The following is an 18,737-nucleotide window of genomic DNA, read 5'->3' on the forward strand; positions in this document are numbered from 1 at the left end:
CCCGGTTTCTTCATACTGACAATTTCTGAGGATGAATAAAGAATGTAATAACAACAATAACTATTGTTTTAGGGTGTTTACATCATGTCAGTTACTGTGACAGGAGTGATACACATAGTATCACATTTAAGTTCTAATGCATCGTGTATAGATGATTTAATGAATACATTTTCATGATGAAGAAATACTTAGAAACTCCAGGTAACTTGGAGTAGGTCATACAACTAGAAAGTGAGGCCGAGTGAGGTCGCTTACATCTGAAATCCCAGCACTTTGGAAGGCCCAGGTGGGCAGATCGCTTGAGCCCCAGGAGTTCAAGAGCAGCCTGGGCAACATGGCACAACCCCATCTCTGCAAAAAAATACAAAACTTAGCCAGGCATGGTGACATGTGCCTGTAGTCCTGGCTACTCGGGAGGCTGAGGTGGGAAGATCGCCTGAGCCCCAGGAAGTGAAGGTTGCAGTGAGCTGTGATCACCCCACAGCACTCCAGCTTGGGTGACAGAGTGAGACCCTGTCTCTAAAAAGTAAAGTGACAGAAGTGTGGCTCAAACCTATGTCTGTGTAACTACAGTGTCCCTGTTTCTCCTACTGCAGCTTACAGTATGGGTCTGGAGAATGCAGATAATTGTTTCCCCCTCTTTCCTGGGTTTAGAGAAAAAAATTCTCCTAAATCCTGTTCTTTAAGAAGAAGCTGTATGGGGCTCTGAATTTGGGCTAAGATTGGGCCTTGACGGTATTGTTGGGGTGACCTACCTGGAAGCTAATGAATGACCTTACATGTACTTCTTCTTTCCCCACATCAGCCTGCTGTTATACCTCTTGAAACTATATGTCCTCTTCTTGACCCAGCATTTTACTGAATATTATGTTTCCTATTTATATGAATGAAGCCATTCATTCATTTTACGATGGTTTATTTTCAAAATCACTTTTCATCTTTATCATCTGCCATGTATCAAACTTTGTTGTAGGAGATGAATCAATGAAGAATTTTTGCCAGATCAAAGGGCAACTTTGAACCCCTTACAGTATACAACTTCTTCCGAAAAGCAGGCTGACTCATGATAGATTAATATCTAGTAATAGCGGTTCAACAAAGTTAATTCCCTAATATTTCTGGTTTGACATTATAACTGAAGACATTATTTTGTGGAAGTAAAATATTACTGTCAGCTATTAATTTTGTTGAATAGACAATTGTCCTACTTGGGAAAAGATCTGGAAAATGGTTAGTCAGCTAAGGAGTGCTTTAAAAATCAATCAGCACATATTGATATACTCAAGACTCTGTGCTAGGTGCTCCACAAGATGCAGCTTTTGACTCCTTACTCCTTTTTTTTCCTCTATGCAGTGTCTGTATCAATGACCTTACCTCCTATTGCATCTATTCAGATAGCTCCCAAATCTGCCAACTCCAATACTTCTAACCCCTAGAACTATAGGTTCAAATTCTAGCAGATATCATCATAATAACAAAAACTCAACATGTCAATATGTTAGTAATCCAAGCTTGAAGTACATAAAATTATGAGTTTCTATATGGTGAGCATGGAAAATAAGGGACAACTCTCAGAAATTCTGCAGGTTAAAATATTGGTAAGGATTGGTATTATTATAAATAACATTGTGTTTACTGTGACTTGAATATCACTTCAAGATTTGGGGTCTTGAATGGGAAAATAAGAGCATCATTGTTAGACGTGAGATGCCCTATTTGATGTCTGAGAAGATGGTAAGCTGAATTTACTTAAATGCTAATACAAATTTTTCATAGCAGCCAAGCAATACTTTTCCTTTATGGAACTAGCACTTTTTACTCTACCTTCCCACAGCTGTAGAGGCAGAGCCTAAAAAAGAAGAAAGTAAACGTATGGATCATTTATTTTGACTCCCTTCTTTTCATCAAAACAAGACCGCTTTACAGGAATTTCTCCCACTTTACGATGGGGAAACTAAGACCAGAAAATTAGGCAGACTGTTTTCACACAGTCAGATCACATGACAGTTTCTAATTTCAGTCTCATTTGACTTAGTTGCTACTAAGCTACACCTACCTGCCCTTGCTGCCTTAGTCCCTGATTGGCTTACTGGAATTTAAGTAGCAGCAGATCAGGGAAAGCAAATCCATCTACTCTCATTCTCTGAAACAAGCAAACAACCAAGTGACAACCTGTACCAAATTAGCACCTCCTTCTACCTTCATTATTGCCAACATTGTTCTGCCTCACAGCAGACTTCAAACTTTGGAGCCATCTTTGACTTTCTCCTGCTATAACTGGTTGGTTACTAAGTCTCATTTATTCTTCCTTAATTCTATCTTTTATATCCATTGTTTTCTTTATCTTCCTACTGTCAACATGCTACCTCATTACCTGTTTCTTACACCATTTTGCTAACTTCCTGATGGTCTCCCTGCCATTAATCTCTCCTTCAACCAATCATACTTACTGCTCCTAATAAGACTCAAGAGGCAGTGTGGGGTAGCGGTTGAGAGTCTGGGGTCTGTAGACCAAAGGCCTGCATTCAAATCTTCAGGTTTCCAACATACAATTTGATTTTGTGCAAGTTACTTACTATTTGTTTCACTTTTCTCATCTTTGGAATGAAAATAATGATAACCTTTTCCTAGGATTGTTTTGAGAATCAAATCAGTTAATATATAAAGCAAATGTTAAAAAATGTCTGGCACAAAGTACTTAATAAGTGTTAATTGCTGTTATCATTGTTACCATCATTATCAAAGCATACTTTGGTTATGTAATTTCAATTGGAGCTGATATTTTTATAAAAATATCATATTTTTATAAAAATATGATATTTTTATAAAAATATCAAATCCACGTTCTCTGAGTTTATAGGCCAAACATTGTAGGCTAATACAAAACATGGAAAGGATAAGAATATGATTGAAGGCACATGATATTGGAACCGAAGAAGACTAAAAGCCCACATATGCCTAAGGGTTTTGTTCCTTGTCCATCTGGGACCAAGGGCACCCTGGTGAACAGGGCCCCTATAAGCTCTGCAAAGTATGGCCAGGAGAGCAAGTGCATGGTCACTAGTAGCTGCTCAAAGTAGCTCTATGGCTTTTTTAGTCATTAGGCAGACTAAAAAACTACTCCCTAAACGTAAAATGATAGAAAACATGCTTCAGTGCTAGTGATGTCCGGTTACCAGTAAAAGGAAAGGAAAAATAAAGTGGGGCGGGATTTGGAGACAGAGGTAGAGGCAGAAATTAAGGCAGAAAAATATATAGAGAAACTCAGAGTGATTCCCACACAAACATACACAAAGAGACCTGCAAATTCATGGAGACATAGACTTTGATGTGATTAGCTTCCACTTCTGTGGCCTTTACCTGGACTCTTTAGATACATTGTTTCCAATTCTACCCCTAGGTATATATGTCATATATACCTAGCCTATAAACCTTTTCTCACACCATTCTCTCTTTACTTTTCTCACACCATTCTCTCTCTCTTTACTCCTTCCTTCCTTCCTTCCCTTTCTTTCTTTTCTTTCTTTTTTTTTTTTTTTTGAGACAGGGTCTCACTCTGTCGCCCAGGCTGTAGTGCAGTGGCACAGTCTCGGCTCACTGCAACCTCCGCCTACCAGGCTCAAGTGATTCTCCTGCCTCAGCCTCCTGGGAAGCTGGGATTACAGGCACTGTGCCACCACCACCATGCTAATTTTTGTATTTTTAGTAGAGACAGGGTTTCACCATGTTGGCCAGGCTGGTCTCAAACTCCTGACCTCAAGTGATACTCTTGCCTCTGCCTCCCAAAGTGCTAGGTTTACAGCCCTCAGCCACCACACCCGGCCACTTTTTCCTTTTAGTGTCAGTTCTATGTGTGCTTAAATTTACACAAGCATGCACACACTTATACATATATTTTTTCACGTGTATTTCCTCTACTGTGAAGCCTTCATTAAACACTGTAATCATAAGAGTTTAAAGTTTTTTTCTTCTTCCAGTGAACACCTCCAGAACTTAATTTCTTTTTACCTACCTAAAATCATGTGCTGGCTTTTTCACCAGCAATAGTTTTCAAGGTTCTGTGTTGAGTTTCAGACTATATTGTAAGCTTTTTGTGAATAGGTGGTGTGTTTTATAGTTGCCATGTGAGTACTGAAGAAATAGCAGGACAATTTGTATAATAATACCCTGACCAGATAAAAAAAGAAAAGTGAGTCATAAGTGATGAGACCTACAAAAATATAGTAACAGGTAGATATTTCATCATACTTTTATATATCTGCCTGTGAAAAGCATGAAAGTGGCCGGGTGCGGTGGCTCACGCTTGTAATCCCAGCACTTTGGGAGGCCGAGGCGGGCGGATCATGAGGTCAGGAGATCGAGACCACGGTGAAACCCCGTCTCTACTAAAAATACAAAAAATTAGCCGGGCGTGGTGGCGGGAGCCTGTAATCCCAGCTACTCAGAGAGGCTGAGGCAGGAGAATGGCGTGAACCCAGGAGGCAGAGCTTGCAGTGAGCCGAGATCGCGCCACTGCACTCCAGCCTGGGTGACAGAGCGAGACTCCGTCTCTCAAAAAAAAAAAAAAAAGCATGAAAGCATATAGGAGGATTAGTAGAAGGCAGAGGTTCATATTTGGAGAGGCAGATATTCATGGTTAACGGGCAAATTCGACGAAGAAAAATAATGGACTATGTCTTGATTCTGTATTAGAGTAGATATGGTCTGCCCAACAGCTCATCTGCTGCTTTTGAAAGGTACTTTGTGGTTTAAAACCTTCTATTTATGTCATCAAATTCTCTTCATGTTATCTGCAGATATGTTGGTGTCTAATCTGTACTTGGCATTTGTATTTAAGGAAGTAGGCTATACATACAAAAACATATAATTAGGAATGTTAGTAATTTATTTTCACTGTGTGCATGCGTCTGTGTGTGTTCATGTGTGTCTACCTCTCCCCCACCTCCCTCCCAGAATCCATTTTGTGAAGGAAAACTAGTTGAGTAACTTGGAGCTATAGGAAATGAAAAACTAAAACAATTATTATCATAGTAACTATACCAAGTGGAATATTTAATGTGCACCAGTGCTATGAAACAAATAATTAAAACCAAAGTTGAACTGTATTGAAGAAAACCAATATAGATTTCTTGCATAATGTACTTGAAAGTTAGTTCCTGTGATTTTACTGTCATCTAATTACTTAACATCAGCATCTGTCAAGTAGGTGAAATTCTTTAGAAATTCTTTAGAGTATATATAAATAATATATTTTATGAATAGAAATCATAAGTTTAAAAGTTATTAAATGCTCAATCAGAGCTAGTCTTCTGATTTCAAACAGCATAGTAATAGGTAATTTCTTAGGAAATGTTCCAGTTATATTTTCTGTCATCATGTACATCTTTTATCTGTGGCTCAAATATTCACTCAACTCAATTTCACATTTATAAATTTTCCTAGTTTACCTCAGGGACAGATTTTGGCAGTTTGAATGCTATTGATGGCTAATGATTATGCAATTAACAAATAGCAACTGTTCAGCTTCTGTAATATTTTATTAATGCCATAAGGATGATTTACTTTTTAAAAACCTGTATAGCCAGCTGCTTTTTAAACTTTGATAAAATATTTCTTTGGAATGTTTAAAACAAAAAAGATTTTTAAAATCCCAGAGAAAACTGACTTTATGCAGAAATGTTACAGTGTTGTCTAAGAAATTATCTCCACTAAAGAGATAAAATAAGAGGCATTAAATGTATATTCTCATAGAGTATTTCTTATCTTACAGATGAGCTCCGTGAAAATGTTACAGCCTCGTCTCAGTAGTATCCTGTTCAAGCTCACATTTGAAGAACACGTAAACAACATCAAACCAAGCATCATAGCAGTAACTCTTGCCTGTGAAGAACTGAAGAAAAGTGAAAGCTTTAACAGACTTTTAGAGTTAGTTCTTCTTGTTGGAAACTACATGAACTCAGGCTCAAGAAATGCCCAGTCTTTGGGATTTAAGATCAACTTCCTTTGTAAGGTAAGATGACATTTTATAATGGTAATTTACAACAATAATCTTCTTGTCTATTAAAGGTGATACTGCAAATAGCAATTGTGCATAAACCACAAAATTATATGCTTAAAAAGGGTGCATTTTCTGGGATGCGAATTATATCTCAATTCAAACAAATAATTTTTTAAAATCTTAGTAAAATCTAAAAGACTTTAAAATTCTTTTGGAATACAGTGCTTAACATTTGCTGATTACATTTTACTGAAGTTTGTCGACAAAAAAATCCCACTTTTATAAAATAGATGCAGTATTGGCCAGGCGTGGTGGCTCACACCTGTAATCCCAGCACTTTGAGAGGCTGAGGCGGGTGGATAACCTGAGGTCAGGAGTTCGAGACCAGCCTGGCCAACATGGTGAAACTCCGTCGCTACTAAAAATACAAAAATTAGCGGGGTGCGGTGACGGGTACCTGTAATCCCAGCTACTCTGGAGGCTGAGGCAGGAGAATCACTTGAACTCGGGAGGCGGGGGTTGGAGTGAGCCGAGATCACGCCACTGTACTCCAGCCTAGGCAACAGAGCAAGACTCTGTCTCAAAAAATAAAATATAAAATAAAATAAAATAAAATAGATGCAGTATTGTATTTCCTTTACATTATTACTTATGTCTTTCTAAAAAGTATCTGACAAGCTAAATTTAATGAGATAAATATCCAGAAATTTATTTTTGAATATAGTTTGCTTATTCTACTCTAAGATAATAATACTCTTCAATGTCAAGTAGTGTTGTACACTGGTATCTAGTGCTTTAACTAAGAGGTAAAAAAGAAAATTGAATAACAATCATCTTGTTTTGGTTGGATCATTTAATAATATTTTTGAGACTTATGAAAAGCAAACAAAGAAACAGAGAAGCCCAAAAGTGCTTGTATATGTCCATTTTTAGGCTAGAGCAAACCACCTTATTCAAAGAAAAGATCTGTCTGTTATAGAAGCCTGAAAAGACTCTGAGGTGAAGGCCTGTAAGAAAGCTAGAGACGAAAATAAATCTGAAAACAAGCAATCTGTCTTTGACACCTCACCATTCTTTCACTTTTTTTTCTCTCACATCTGAAAATATTGCAGAACTTTGGTTAGTTCTTGAAGTATATTATAATGAGAATCCCAAATCTAGCAATGGATATGAATTTCTTTTCTATACATGCATTAAATTGATGTTCATTACATATACATGGACTAGCACTTTGATATGTATCAAAAATGATTTGATCTTGGTAGTTCTAACCCAATAGACATAAAGAATAACACTTATAGATAATAATAGGATGTACAGTAGAATTGTGAATATCTGTTTACTCCTGATATATTTTTGAGGGCTGTAAGGAAAGAGAACAAGGAAAATAGGGAAGATTATCTGGAAATGCTGGATTTTGTGAAGAAACATTTTTACCCCCATCTTCTTGTGATATTTAGGGACATGTAAAATCATTTCATAATGCCAGAGGGAATAAGGCAATGCTTGTAATAAACTGTACTAAATCATGCCAGATTTATAGGATAAAATATTTAGGACTTCAGCATTATATTGCATACCATATCCCCAATGTTAATAGAGTCATCTCTGCCATGGTGCTACTTGCCTAGAGTATATGCTGTATGCACACTGAGTGAATCTAAAAGTGTTCTTGCTTGACCATTATAAAAAGATTATAAGTTAAAATATCATCAGAAATTTGTATTAGATACCTATTTTGCATTTAATTCATATAAAAATATTTTAAACCATTCTAATTTGAAGAAATATGTACCTTATAAGTGTCTTAATTTCACACTATTCAAATTAATTACATGAACTGATTTCTTTGAAGCAAGAATGAATAAGTCATTTATACATAGGAACAAAAGATTACGTTAATCTCACCAAAGGATTTTACAGTTATATCTTATATTTTGGAGAGAGGCTTCTTTCTGTCATCTACCTGTCAAATTTCTTCTACAGAACGCTGATCTGACATCTATCACTAGAGTTATGCTCAAAGGATTCAGCACAAAGATTTTTGCCAACTTCAAATAAAATAAAAAATAATCTTGCTGGAAATACTATCATGTAGCAATAGGTGTTCCAAAAGTGAAAGAAGTGAAGGTTTTAAAATCTGTCCCCCAACTCACCCCCCACTTTTCAGTAAGATTTTTATCTTCTGGGAAATTTTCTAGGAAAACAGTTGTCATTTAGAAAGAGAAATATCATACACATGCATGATAGTCCCATAATGTCTAGGATTCAAAGGATGTTCCTGGAATACAAAGGATTGTGAGTAAATGTAAATGTCTAAAATGACAGAAATTTTCTGAAGCACATAGAAATAGTTAGCTTAGGTCTGTATTCTGTTTTGTTTTGTTTTGTTTTTTTTTTTTTTTTTTTGAGACGGAGTCTTGCCCTGTCGCCCAGGCTGGAGTGCAGTGGCCGGATCTCGGCTCACCACAAGCTCCGCCTGCCAGGTTCACACCATTCTCCTGCCTCAGCCTCCCGAGTAGCTGGGACTACAGGCGCCCGCCACCATGCTCGGCTAATTTTTTCTATTTTTAGTAGAGACAGGGTTTCACCGTGTTAGCTAGGATGGTCTCGATCTCCTGACCTCGTGATCCGCCCGCCTCGGCCTCCCAAAGTGCTGAGATTACAGGCGTGAGCCATCACGTCCGGCCAGGTCTGTATTCTGTTTGAAATAGAATTAACTTACTACTGATGTATGATTAGCTAGAATTGCTGTTTAATTTCAGTTGTATTATGAAAGATTACTTCGTTGATTTTTCTTAGTGATTGCCTTCTTAAAGAAAATAGCAGGGGGAATTTCCCTCATAGAACACTGATTATGGTTTTAAAATGATACCATTTACTCTCCTAAATTTTTCTAATGGTAATTTCTTTTCTCAGTGATTTTAAAACTAATCCAGTGCTTTTAACAAGAAGCTATAGAGTATGTAAAAATATTCACCTAGGTAAAAAGGAGGCATGTGGTTAAGCTTATCAGATGTATCTTGTAGTAAGGTAATATAAAAATTTCAGATGGTCACAACTGGCTGTTACGGTGTTTGGGAAGAAAAGGAAAACAGATGGGTTAACCAAAATGTCAACACTAAAGGGTATCATTATTGTAATTACTACCCTCACCACAAAATGCTTTGTTAATTTGCAGCAGTGAATTATCACTTTGTGAGTCACCAAACCAGTGTGCTGAACTGTAATAAAAATCATTTCAATGAAGATGAGCTCCCAATGTTAGCTTAGCCTGTTGGTTATTAAAATTCTAACCAATAGAAATGCTACACTTCAAGGCCATTTGTTTGTTGTTTTTTTTTTTTCCAGTATGAAATAGCATATATAATCTGCATAAGGACAAAACATTTTAAAATACTTAGCATTCCCTATATACTAAGCTTTGTGGGTTTATCAAATAAGGATCTTTGTAAGTATCAAAATGTGACTCTGCCTGATTCAAGCAAAAAGTGAAACTTGCTGGAAGGATACGAAGTAACTAAGCCAGAAACTGAGGAAAGACTAAAGAACTTGCCCTTTAAAAGAACAGCAACTGTGACAGCTTTGAGAATTCAGGTAGCAGGAATGAATGAAAAGTCTTTTTAGGATGTTGCCTTTGGGATATATCAGCTCCAACCATTTTCCTTCTCCTTTCCCTATGTTTGATTCAAATTCAAATTATGAAGAGAGCCTAACGAGCCCGGTGTGGATTATAAGAACACCCCTTGTTCAAGGGAGAGCAAAAAACCTTGATTGACAGTGCTACCGAAACTACCTGCCATGGAAGATTGGTTATGCCCTAAAGGGTGCTGTTACCAAAGATAGGGCTACCAAAGGTTAGGAGCAGGTAAAGGGATATCAGGCAGCTATAAACAAATACAAAATAAAACAGATGATCTATTCATCAGAGGCCTACCAACAATAGAGAAGATACACAGAAACCTCAAGAAGCTTGTGGTACAGTTGAGTAGCCAGGAAATATGCATACACAGTATTATGTAATGTCACAAGGTACATTGTCAATGAGGGCAAAAATAAATGGCCAGTGAGATTAGCAGGAGTTCAGGGGAGGAAGGAATCTTTGGCGATTGGGCAGTGCTGGTAAATTGAAAAAGAAGAATCTTGAAGGATAGGTAGGATTAAGAGTCCTACAAAAGGGGAGAACATTGTGGGCTTGGAACCTACGTTTTTTTTTTTTTTTTGAGACGGAGTCTCGCTCTGTCGCCCAGGCTGGAGTGCAGTGGCGCAATCTCGGCTCACTGCAAGCTCCGCCTCCCGGGTTCACGCCATTCTCCTGCCTCAGCCTCTCCGAGTAGCTGGGACTACAGGCGCCCGCCAACACGCCCGGCTAATTTTTTTTGTAGTTTTAGTAGAGACGGGGTTTCACCGTGGTCTCGATCTCCTGACCTCGTGATCCACCCGCCTCGGCCTCCCAAAGTGCTGGGATTACAAGCGTGAGCCACCGCGCCCGGCCGGAACCTACGTTTTAACTTACACTTTGCCAATTACTAGCCAAATTTTCCTAAGTCACTTACCTTCTCTGAATCTCAATTTGAGATTGAATATTTCTTGAATATTTCTCCCTTCACTTCTTGTATCTTTTTTTGGATTTCCTTGTGTTGGGCTTCACCTTTATCTGGTGCCTCCCTGATTAGCATAATAACCAACATCCTGAATTCTTTTTCAGATAAATCAGGGATTTTTTTCTTGGTTTGGATCCCTTGCTGGTGAGCTAGTGTGATTTTTGGGGGGTGTTAAGGAACTTTGTTTTGTCATATTACCAGAGTTCGTTTTCTGGTTCCTTCTCATTTGGGTAGGCTCTGTCAGAGGGAAAATCTAGGGCTGAAGGCTGTTGTTCAGATTCTTTTGTCCCATGGAGTATTCTCTTGATGTAGTACTCTCCTCCTTTTCCTATGGATGTGGCTTCCTGAGAGCCGAGCTGCAGTGATTGTTGTCTCTCTTCTGGGGTCTAGGCACCCAACAAGTCTACCTGGCTCCGGGCTGGTACTGGGGGTTATCTGCACAAAGTCTTGTGATGTGAACCATCTATGGGCCTCTCAGCTGTAGATACCAGCACCTGTTCCAGTGGAGGTGGCAGGGGTGTGAAATGGACTCTGTAAGGGTTCTTAGCTTTGGTGGTTTAATGTTCTATTTTTGTGCTGGTTGGCCTCCTGCCGGTAGGTGGTGATTTCCATAGAGCATCAGCTGTGGTAGTATGGAGAGGAACCGGCCATGAGCAGGGCCCTAGAACTCCCAAGAGTATGTGCCCTTTGTCTTCAGCTACCAGCGTGGGTAGGGAAGGGCCATCAGATGGAGCAGGTCTAGGCATGTCTGACCTCAGACTCTCCTTGTGTGGGTCTTGTTGCAGCTGCTGTAGGGAATGAGCGTGAGGTTCCCAGCTCAATGGAGTTGTGTACCTACTGTGGATTATGGTTGCCTCTGCTGAGTCATGCAGGTTGTCAGGGAAGTGGGGGAAAGCTGGCAGTCACAAGCCTCGCCCAGCTCCCACGCAATCCAAAGGGCTGGCCCCACTCCCACCATGCCCCCACTAACAGCAACGAGTCTGTTTCCAGGCAGTGGGCAAACAGGGCTGAGAACTTGCCCCAGGCTACCCACCTCCGAGCTGTGAAAGAAAAGGGCTTCCCCTGCCTGTAGAGTCTACACAGTGGATTCATGCCCTCCACTGAGTTCTGCCCAGAAGGCTTCTTGACCTCTTCAAGTTGTTACAAAGATCAGCTGGAGACTTTCTTCTCCTTGTTGCTTTTCCCCTTGTGCCTCTGGCCGCCCTCAGGAAGGATCCCTATGATGCCAGGCAGGAATAGCCTGTTTGGGGACCCAGCGAACTCCCAGGGCCTTTCCCGCTGCTTCCTCTACCCATGTATTTTGCTTGGCTCTCTAAATTGACTCAGCTCCAGGTAAGGTTGGAAACTTCTCCCTCAAACTAGACCTTCAGTTTCCCCAGTAGGGGTGTGTGTTCGGTGGTGGAGGATCTCCCTTTCCCACTTCGCAATTTGGGCACTCACAGTATTTGGGTCCTGCAGCAGCAGTCCGCTTCCTTCAGAGGGTCTGTGGGTCCTCTCGGGATTCCTGGTTTATCCCTGCAGTCGTTCTGGAGCTAAAATTCACAATGCAAGCCTCCGCACGCTTCTCTGTCCATCCGAATTGGAGCTGCAATCTAGTCCTGCTTCCCGTCTGCCATGATCCTCCCACAAATTCATAAACTTTCTTAAAACATTATGAGAGTTTTTTGTGTGTGTGTGTGTGTGTGTGTTTTTTTTAGCTCATCAGCCATCATTAGTGATAGTATATACTATATATAGCCCAAGACAATTCTCCTTCTTCTAATGTGGCCCAGGGAATCCAAAAGATTGGACACCCATGATCTAGAATATCTATAACATGTAAAGCCTCATCTAGAGGCCATTACATGATATTAGTGACAAAGTATCATACCAACTATACAAAAGAAGCATCCATCTCCATCCATTTCCCCCATAGAAGTTGTAAGAAGGAAAGTAAAATAGGTTCAGCTTTATTGTGAAATAGAAAATTACCCCAGAAAATATGCTTTGTAAAGAAAAGTGACTGCTGCCTATGGTAGTAAAATTTGGAAATCTGTAATCCACACACACAAAAGAATCTACAAAAGACCTTAGAAAAAAGTCATATGTAAGTACACGCAAAGTTTCGCAGTGTCTAATCATTTCTAGCTAAAATAATGTGGACTGTGTCCATAAAAAACTCAGAATGTCAGCATATGAATACATCTAGTCTAACCTCTTCAGTCCACAAGTGAGAAAACTGATGCTTGTAGAAGCAAAATACTTTAGTCAGTGTTATTGTTCAGCTTGGACTGACATAACAGAAACCATAGGCTGAGTGGCCTAAAGAGGAGAAATTTATTTTTTCACAGTTATAGAGACTGAAAGCCCAAGATCAAGATGCCAGCAGGGTTGGTTTCTGGTGAGGTCTCTCTCCTTGGGTTACCATATGGCCACCTTTTCACCGTATCTTCACTTGGCATTTAATTTACTGTTTTCTTCCCCTTTGTCCTTCCCAAGACTCAGAACTTGTCAAATTTGGATGTATATTTTATTCTGCATTATATCTCCAGTGTCTATTATATGTGAAGCTCTCAATATATTACTACAGATTGAAAGTCAGACAATTTGATTAAATAGAGGATTTGTTATTAATACTCACCATGTGTTAACTTGTTTTTTAAGTGAGAACATTTTGTTCCTCACAGATATAAAGGGCATATTTTTGCCAGCAAAACTGTTGAATATGTAACTATAAGATTTTTTATGCTTTATTTGTAAAGACACAAAAATGTGTTGTTTGCTGTAAATCTAAATCAGCAACTCATTATTAAATATGTGTTATTAAATAAATTAACATGGGACTATTAATTTAAAACCAAAGATATTTTAGCAAATAATCACTATATGATGTACTGAAAGGGAACCTAGCAACGATCAATAAATCCTGGTCAACAGTCCATGCATTTGTTTGCCTGTGTTTTTATAGTTTATAAAGTGTTTTCCTTGTGATTCAGGGAGGTTAAGTATTATTAACCCCATTTTGCAAATTAGAAAACTAAAACCCAGTGAGGTTATACAATTTGTCCAAGATTCAAAAGCTAGTAAATGTCCAAGTTGGGGCTTACATACAGGTTTTCTGTTTACAAAATTGTGTAGCACCCTGCCTCTTATTGCATTGTAACAATGTTTGGTTATACTTGGCTCCTTTCAAGGAAGCATTATAGAACCAACTCTGGCACTTACAGTATTCTGAAAATGGGGAAAACCTCATGTGAATTTTCTTGGCTCTCTGGCATGAAACCTAGAATCTATCTTTTTTATTTTAATTCAGTTTGGTGTAACTGTAGGCCTATCAATAGGAAGTTTCTCATCTTGTAATAGATTTTAATGTATCCAAGCAGCAGAGCCTATATATTTGTAATAAAATAGCATCTAATAATTTGAATAATTATGGAGCTATCCCTTGGTGTTGTATAGACTGTCAGTATTTTGGTTTTGTGTAGGCAAGGTTGACTGCTGTTTTCAATATTTTACAAATGAGGATCTACTCTCCGGAGAGATGGCTTTACCCAAGATCACTCAGTGATGAAGGCAGAGTTAGGATCCAGCTTTTCCTGAGACTCAAACAAATGATTTCAGTGGATCATGCTATTTTTAGAATTTTCATTGACTCTTTTGCTTCACTGAAATATACTTTTTCCTATCAGACAATATTTAGCATTAATTGAATTTGAGGGAGATGTGGTTGATAATTTACTGAGAAGAAAATGACTTTGTGGGTTATAATTTGTCTTGAAAAAAATTCTGTGAAAGGGAAGATTAGACTCTCGATCATGTATGGAGGGGGATGAAATGTTAGGCCCTATTTCCAAACTTTTCTTTTTCTCCTTAGGGGTCCTTTAAACTTTACTTTCTGTGGAGCTATTTGCGGGAAAGGGTTTTCATTTGGTGATCTCTCCTAGTCACTGGTTACTAATCAGTGATATAAGATTCTATGCTAACCAAATGCAAAGGAACATATTCATGGTACTTTGCATTTAAAAATGTCATATAATATAGTGACATGCTGTACCATTTGCTCATAATTCATGACCAGTGGATACAAACATTTCAATTTAAGGGTCTGTCTGTGCCTCATTATATTACATTGAAGCAAGAATATTCGCTATAGGTTAGACCTCTGAAATAACTAAGCACCATAGAATGACACAAGAACAGGATATCATTCTTAATTTTAAATAGTTTCCTTTGTTCAGCTTATGTGTTGGTTGACCTTTATTTAAGTCCATTGTGTTTCATTGTGCTGTGCTTACTGGGCTCTCATCATTGAGAACCACTGAATAGTTTCTTGAGCTTAAAGATGAATTTTACACTGTTGTGATACTATGTCAGTGGTGACATTCTGGATTCAGTTTTTATAATTGTGTCACGGGTTTTTGTTTCCTACACTTTTTCATGTAAATTAATACACCAAAATACGTAATTTTTAAAAGGCAAGCATTAATACTACTTAAATTAGTAAATCTAGAAGTATTTAAATGTATAGAACACTAAATTTTTTAAAGGAAAGAACTCTCCATAAGGTCTTTTAATTGCTGTATGTTATTCATTATGTATTCTAATGCACATGCTGTTGATCTGTGCATATGGACTTGTGCACATAGGCAAATGGTAATAGTAGAAGATTGCTTCAGTCATCTGATTTCTCCACTAAATCAAGATACTTGGATACCAGCTCAGAAATCCAATCCAAAGTCCTCACCTCTAATGCCCTTCATTGCCATTTAAAATCTGAACCAAACACAGGCCACTTCTTTTGAGTTTAACTTCTTTAAAATGCAGCCCTCTAAGAGTTGGAAACAGACTGTCGTGGCTCCTTGATTTTGTAATCCTATGAATACACTACTGTGTGCTTTGAAGATTGTCCTTCAATTAGCAAGTCAGTGCTTTATCCCACTTCTAAGATGTCAGCTACCTGGTCTCCTTGTCTGTCTATATAGTATAGTGGTGCACATACAGATTGACTACTTACGTAGAAAGACAACTTAATGAAGGTAGTATGTGTCTCTGTCTTAGGAGGTGCCATCTTCTAAAATGATAGCCTCAATTTTTCCAAATGGTCATACATCTTCTAGGTTTGTATTAATGTGGAGATGCATTATATCTTTCTTGTTCTCTGTAGTCTACATTAAGAAATTGAAATGAGAGAAAACACTAACTTTGTGGTAAGCTAATTACAGCAGAGGGAAAAATACATGATCATGTCAGGCATAGGAATTAACCAAGTTTATAGATGTACTTTTAAAAATTGCTATAGTTATAAAAACTTATGTGTCTCAAAATATCTTTTTGAAAACTTGAGCTCTGAGTAAAGGAAATTAACTCACACCTTTATTCTCCTCCTTGCCTCTTAAAATATAGAGGTCCCATGAGCTTACTTGAAGATTTTTTTCTCTAAGTTGAAATATTCATTAATTTACATTCATTGCTGCAAATTAGCTAGTACTTTAAATGTAACACTTGTTTGTTTTCTCAGAATTTGATTACATCTGTTTAGACAAAATCATCACATTTACAATACCATAGGTTGTGTGAAAACTTGATTATACTCCAAAATTTTCAGTTTATTAAATTCTCTAGAGAACAGTAGTTTGTAAATGTAATTTGTCTGATGCAGACTTGATTAGTATTCCTTGTCAATACTGACTGCTTTGGAGACTCATGGGATTTTTTTTATATTATTCTTATGTATGTTAAAATTTTCTGTCGCCTATTACAGACACACACACACACACACACACACACACACATACACACACCTCCCTTTACTGTATTACTGTATAAGGATAATTTTTTTTAAATGAAAGAAAATACAGATGCATTAATTTTCTTATTTCCTGAAAATGTATCTGTATTTAATGATTATTAATATTGTGAAGCCTATGCTGCTATCTCTGATTTTAACTTATATGTTACAGTTATGTCTGCCTCCTAGATATCTAGATAACTTGCTGTGAGGTGTATATATGTATATATATAGGACATACTTGCCTTGAGTACTAGTAATGCCTCGTTATTATACACCCCTCTGCAAACACATGACCTTTTTGTTATGGAAGAGATTTCAACTTTTGAAAGTTTTGTATTAGGGGAAGGACCAAGGAAAATAGAATAAGAGCCAGACCAAGCCAGAAAGGGTGTGTGTGCATATGGGTGTTGAGTAACAGAGACAGGGAGATAGAGAGATTGAGACACAGAATGAGAGAATGAAAGACTGAGAAGGGTTGGAGTGATTTTCATAATTGGATAATCAGAGAGAAACAGGATTGAGCTAAATGTTCCTTTGTATACATCAATTGACTCATAAAGAGCATTGAAAAATGCAAACTGGCCAGGCACAGTGGCTCACGCCTGTAATCCCAGCACTTTGGGAGGCTGAGGCGGGTGGATCACGAGGTCAGGAGTTCAAGACCAGCCTGGCCAAGATGGTGAAATCCCGTCTTTACTAAAAATACAAAAATTAGCCGGGCGTGGTGGTGGGCACCTGTAATCCCAGCTAACTGGCAGGCTGAGGCAGAGAATTGCTTGAACCTGGAAGGCAGAGGTTGCAGTGAGCCAAGATCATGCCACTGCACTCCAGCCTGGGTGACAGAGTGTGACTCCATCTCAAAAAAAAAAAAAAAAAAAAAAAAAAAAAGAAGAAGAATGCAAACTAAGAATTACCAAATTATATTCCTTATCTTCTACCAATAATAAGCGTTAAAAAGTCAACCATATGTATTTGTGTGTAGAACTGTAATGAAGGGTATAATTTGTTTTCTGTAGAGAACTCACCTATGGCTTAGTTTTTGACTCATTAAATACAGATACATTTTCAGGAAATAAGAAAATTAATGCATCTGTATTTTCTTTCGTTTAAAAAAAATTATCCTTATACAGTAATACAAAAAAAGTAATCAATTAATGCTGTGTCACAGCTATACTTGTTGAAGTCATTGTGACTAAACAATAATAGATACAGTTAACAGTTGAATAGTATAACTGACAGAGATGAATACTTCTCTAGTTTACAAAAATACATTTTTTTTGTTCTTGATGAATACCCCATATATCAGGAGCAGCAATAAACATTTTCAGTGCTAGAGCAGACAAAAAATGATGATTTATGGAACTAGCTGTAGGCCTTACTTAGTTCACCATGAAGACTGTTTTCATAGAGGATTTAAATGAACCCAGCTGGCTTAGTATTCTGTGAATTGCTATAGTCGTTTTCTGAGTATAATCTTATGACTGATTTTGTAATTCTCACAGTAGGGGAAAGTTGACAATATGAATGGCATTTAGTGAATATAATTAGTAAGTCTGAAAACAAATGCTTTTTTATTCTATAAAAGCTCTGTTTGAAGGAGATTTTGACCCTGTATGAGACTGTTCCAAAAACATAGCTACCATGACTAAGTTTGACCAGTCATCTTACAAGCTGATTTTCCTGTTAAATGAAGCCTTCCTAGTGAAGGCATTGCACAACCTTAACAAGGAGAGCTCATGTCCATGGAAGGAAGTTTATAAAGTAGCAGTTGATCCTAAAATAAAGCTCTGTGATAATTTTAGGGAATCTAAGAATTATTTATATACATTTAACGACTTTTTAGTGAGTACTTGTGCAGCAAGTTGGCCACATTTATTGAGCCTTTACTCTCTGTGGAACCTTGTGCTAGATGCTTTGCGGGGATAAAGAGAAGTAAAACATACATCTCCAGTCCTTGAGGAGCTTATGAGCTAGATGCCAGATATAGAACATTGTAATGCTAAAGCAAGAGACAGGGAGAAGTGTGTGGGGGGACAAGCAAATGGATTTTATATAATAGCACACATGAAAAATAAATTATGTTGCTCATAAACACTGGCTAACTAACCACAAGACAAGAAAGTGCATACTCTGTTAGATGATATCTGTACTGTAAAGCTGTTCCACTTCTTTGGAAATGAAGGAAAAAACAATTCCAGCCCCATTTCCAAGATGTACTTTTCTTCTCTTCCCCAAACAATGTCTTCAGTTTTGCTTTTCCTGCCTTCTGTCATGGGGACAAGCACAAAGCCTTGCCATTCATTATTTTCTTATCTTTTATTCTTTTTTGAATTTTAAATCTGAATTATCAGAATGCTCTCTTGCC

At 37.9% G+C, this 18,737-nt stretch overlaps 1 protein-coding gene across 1 annotated transcript in view; it reads left to right on the forward strand.

The window, feature by feature from the left end:
* DIAPH2 (diaphanous related formin 2) overlaps nucleotides 1-18,737 on the forward strand; it is an 880,788-nt gene that overhangs the window by 424,349 nt on the left and 437,702 nt on the right. The window contains exon 25 of the mRNA XM_058441333.1: nucleotides 5,771-6,010. Within this exon, the coding sequence (XP_058297316.1) occupies nucleotides 5,771-6,010 (240 nt within the window). The remainder of the gene's footprint in view (nucleotides 1-5,770; nucleotides 6,011-18,737) is intronic.

This window comes from Hylobates moloch, unplaced genomic scaffold (assembly GCF_009828535.3).
Source record: "Hylobates moloch isolate HMO894 unplaced genomic scaffold, HMol_V3 SCAFFOLD_7, whole genome shotgun sequence".
In the NCBI taxonomy this organism is placed as follows: domain Eukaryota; kingdom Metazoa; phylum Chordata; class Mammalia; order Primates; family Hylobatidae; genus Hylobates; species Hylobates moloch.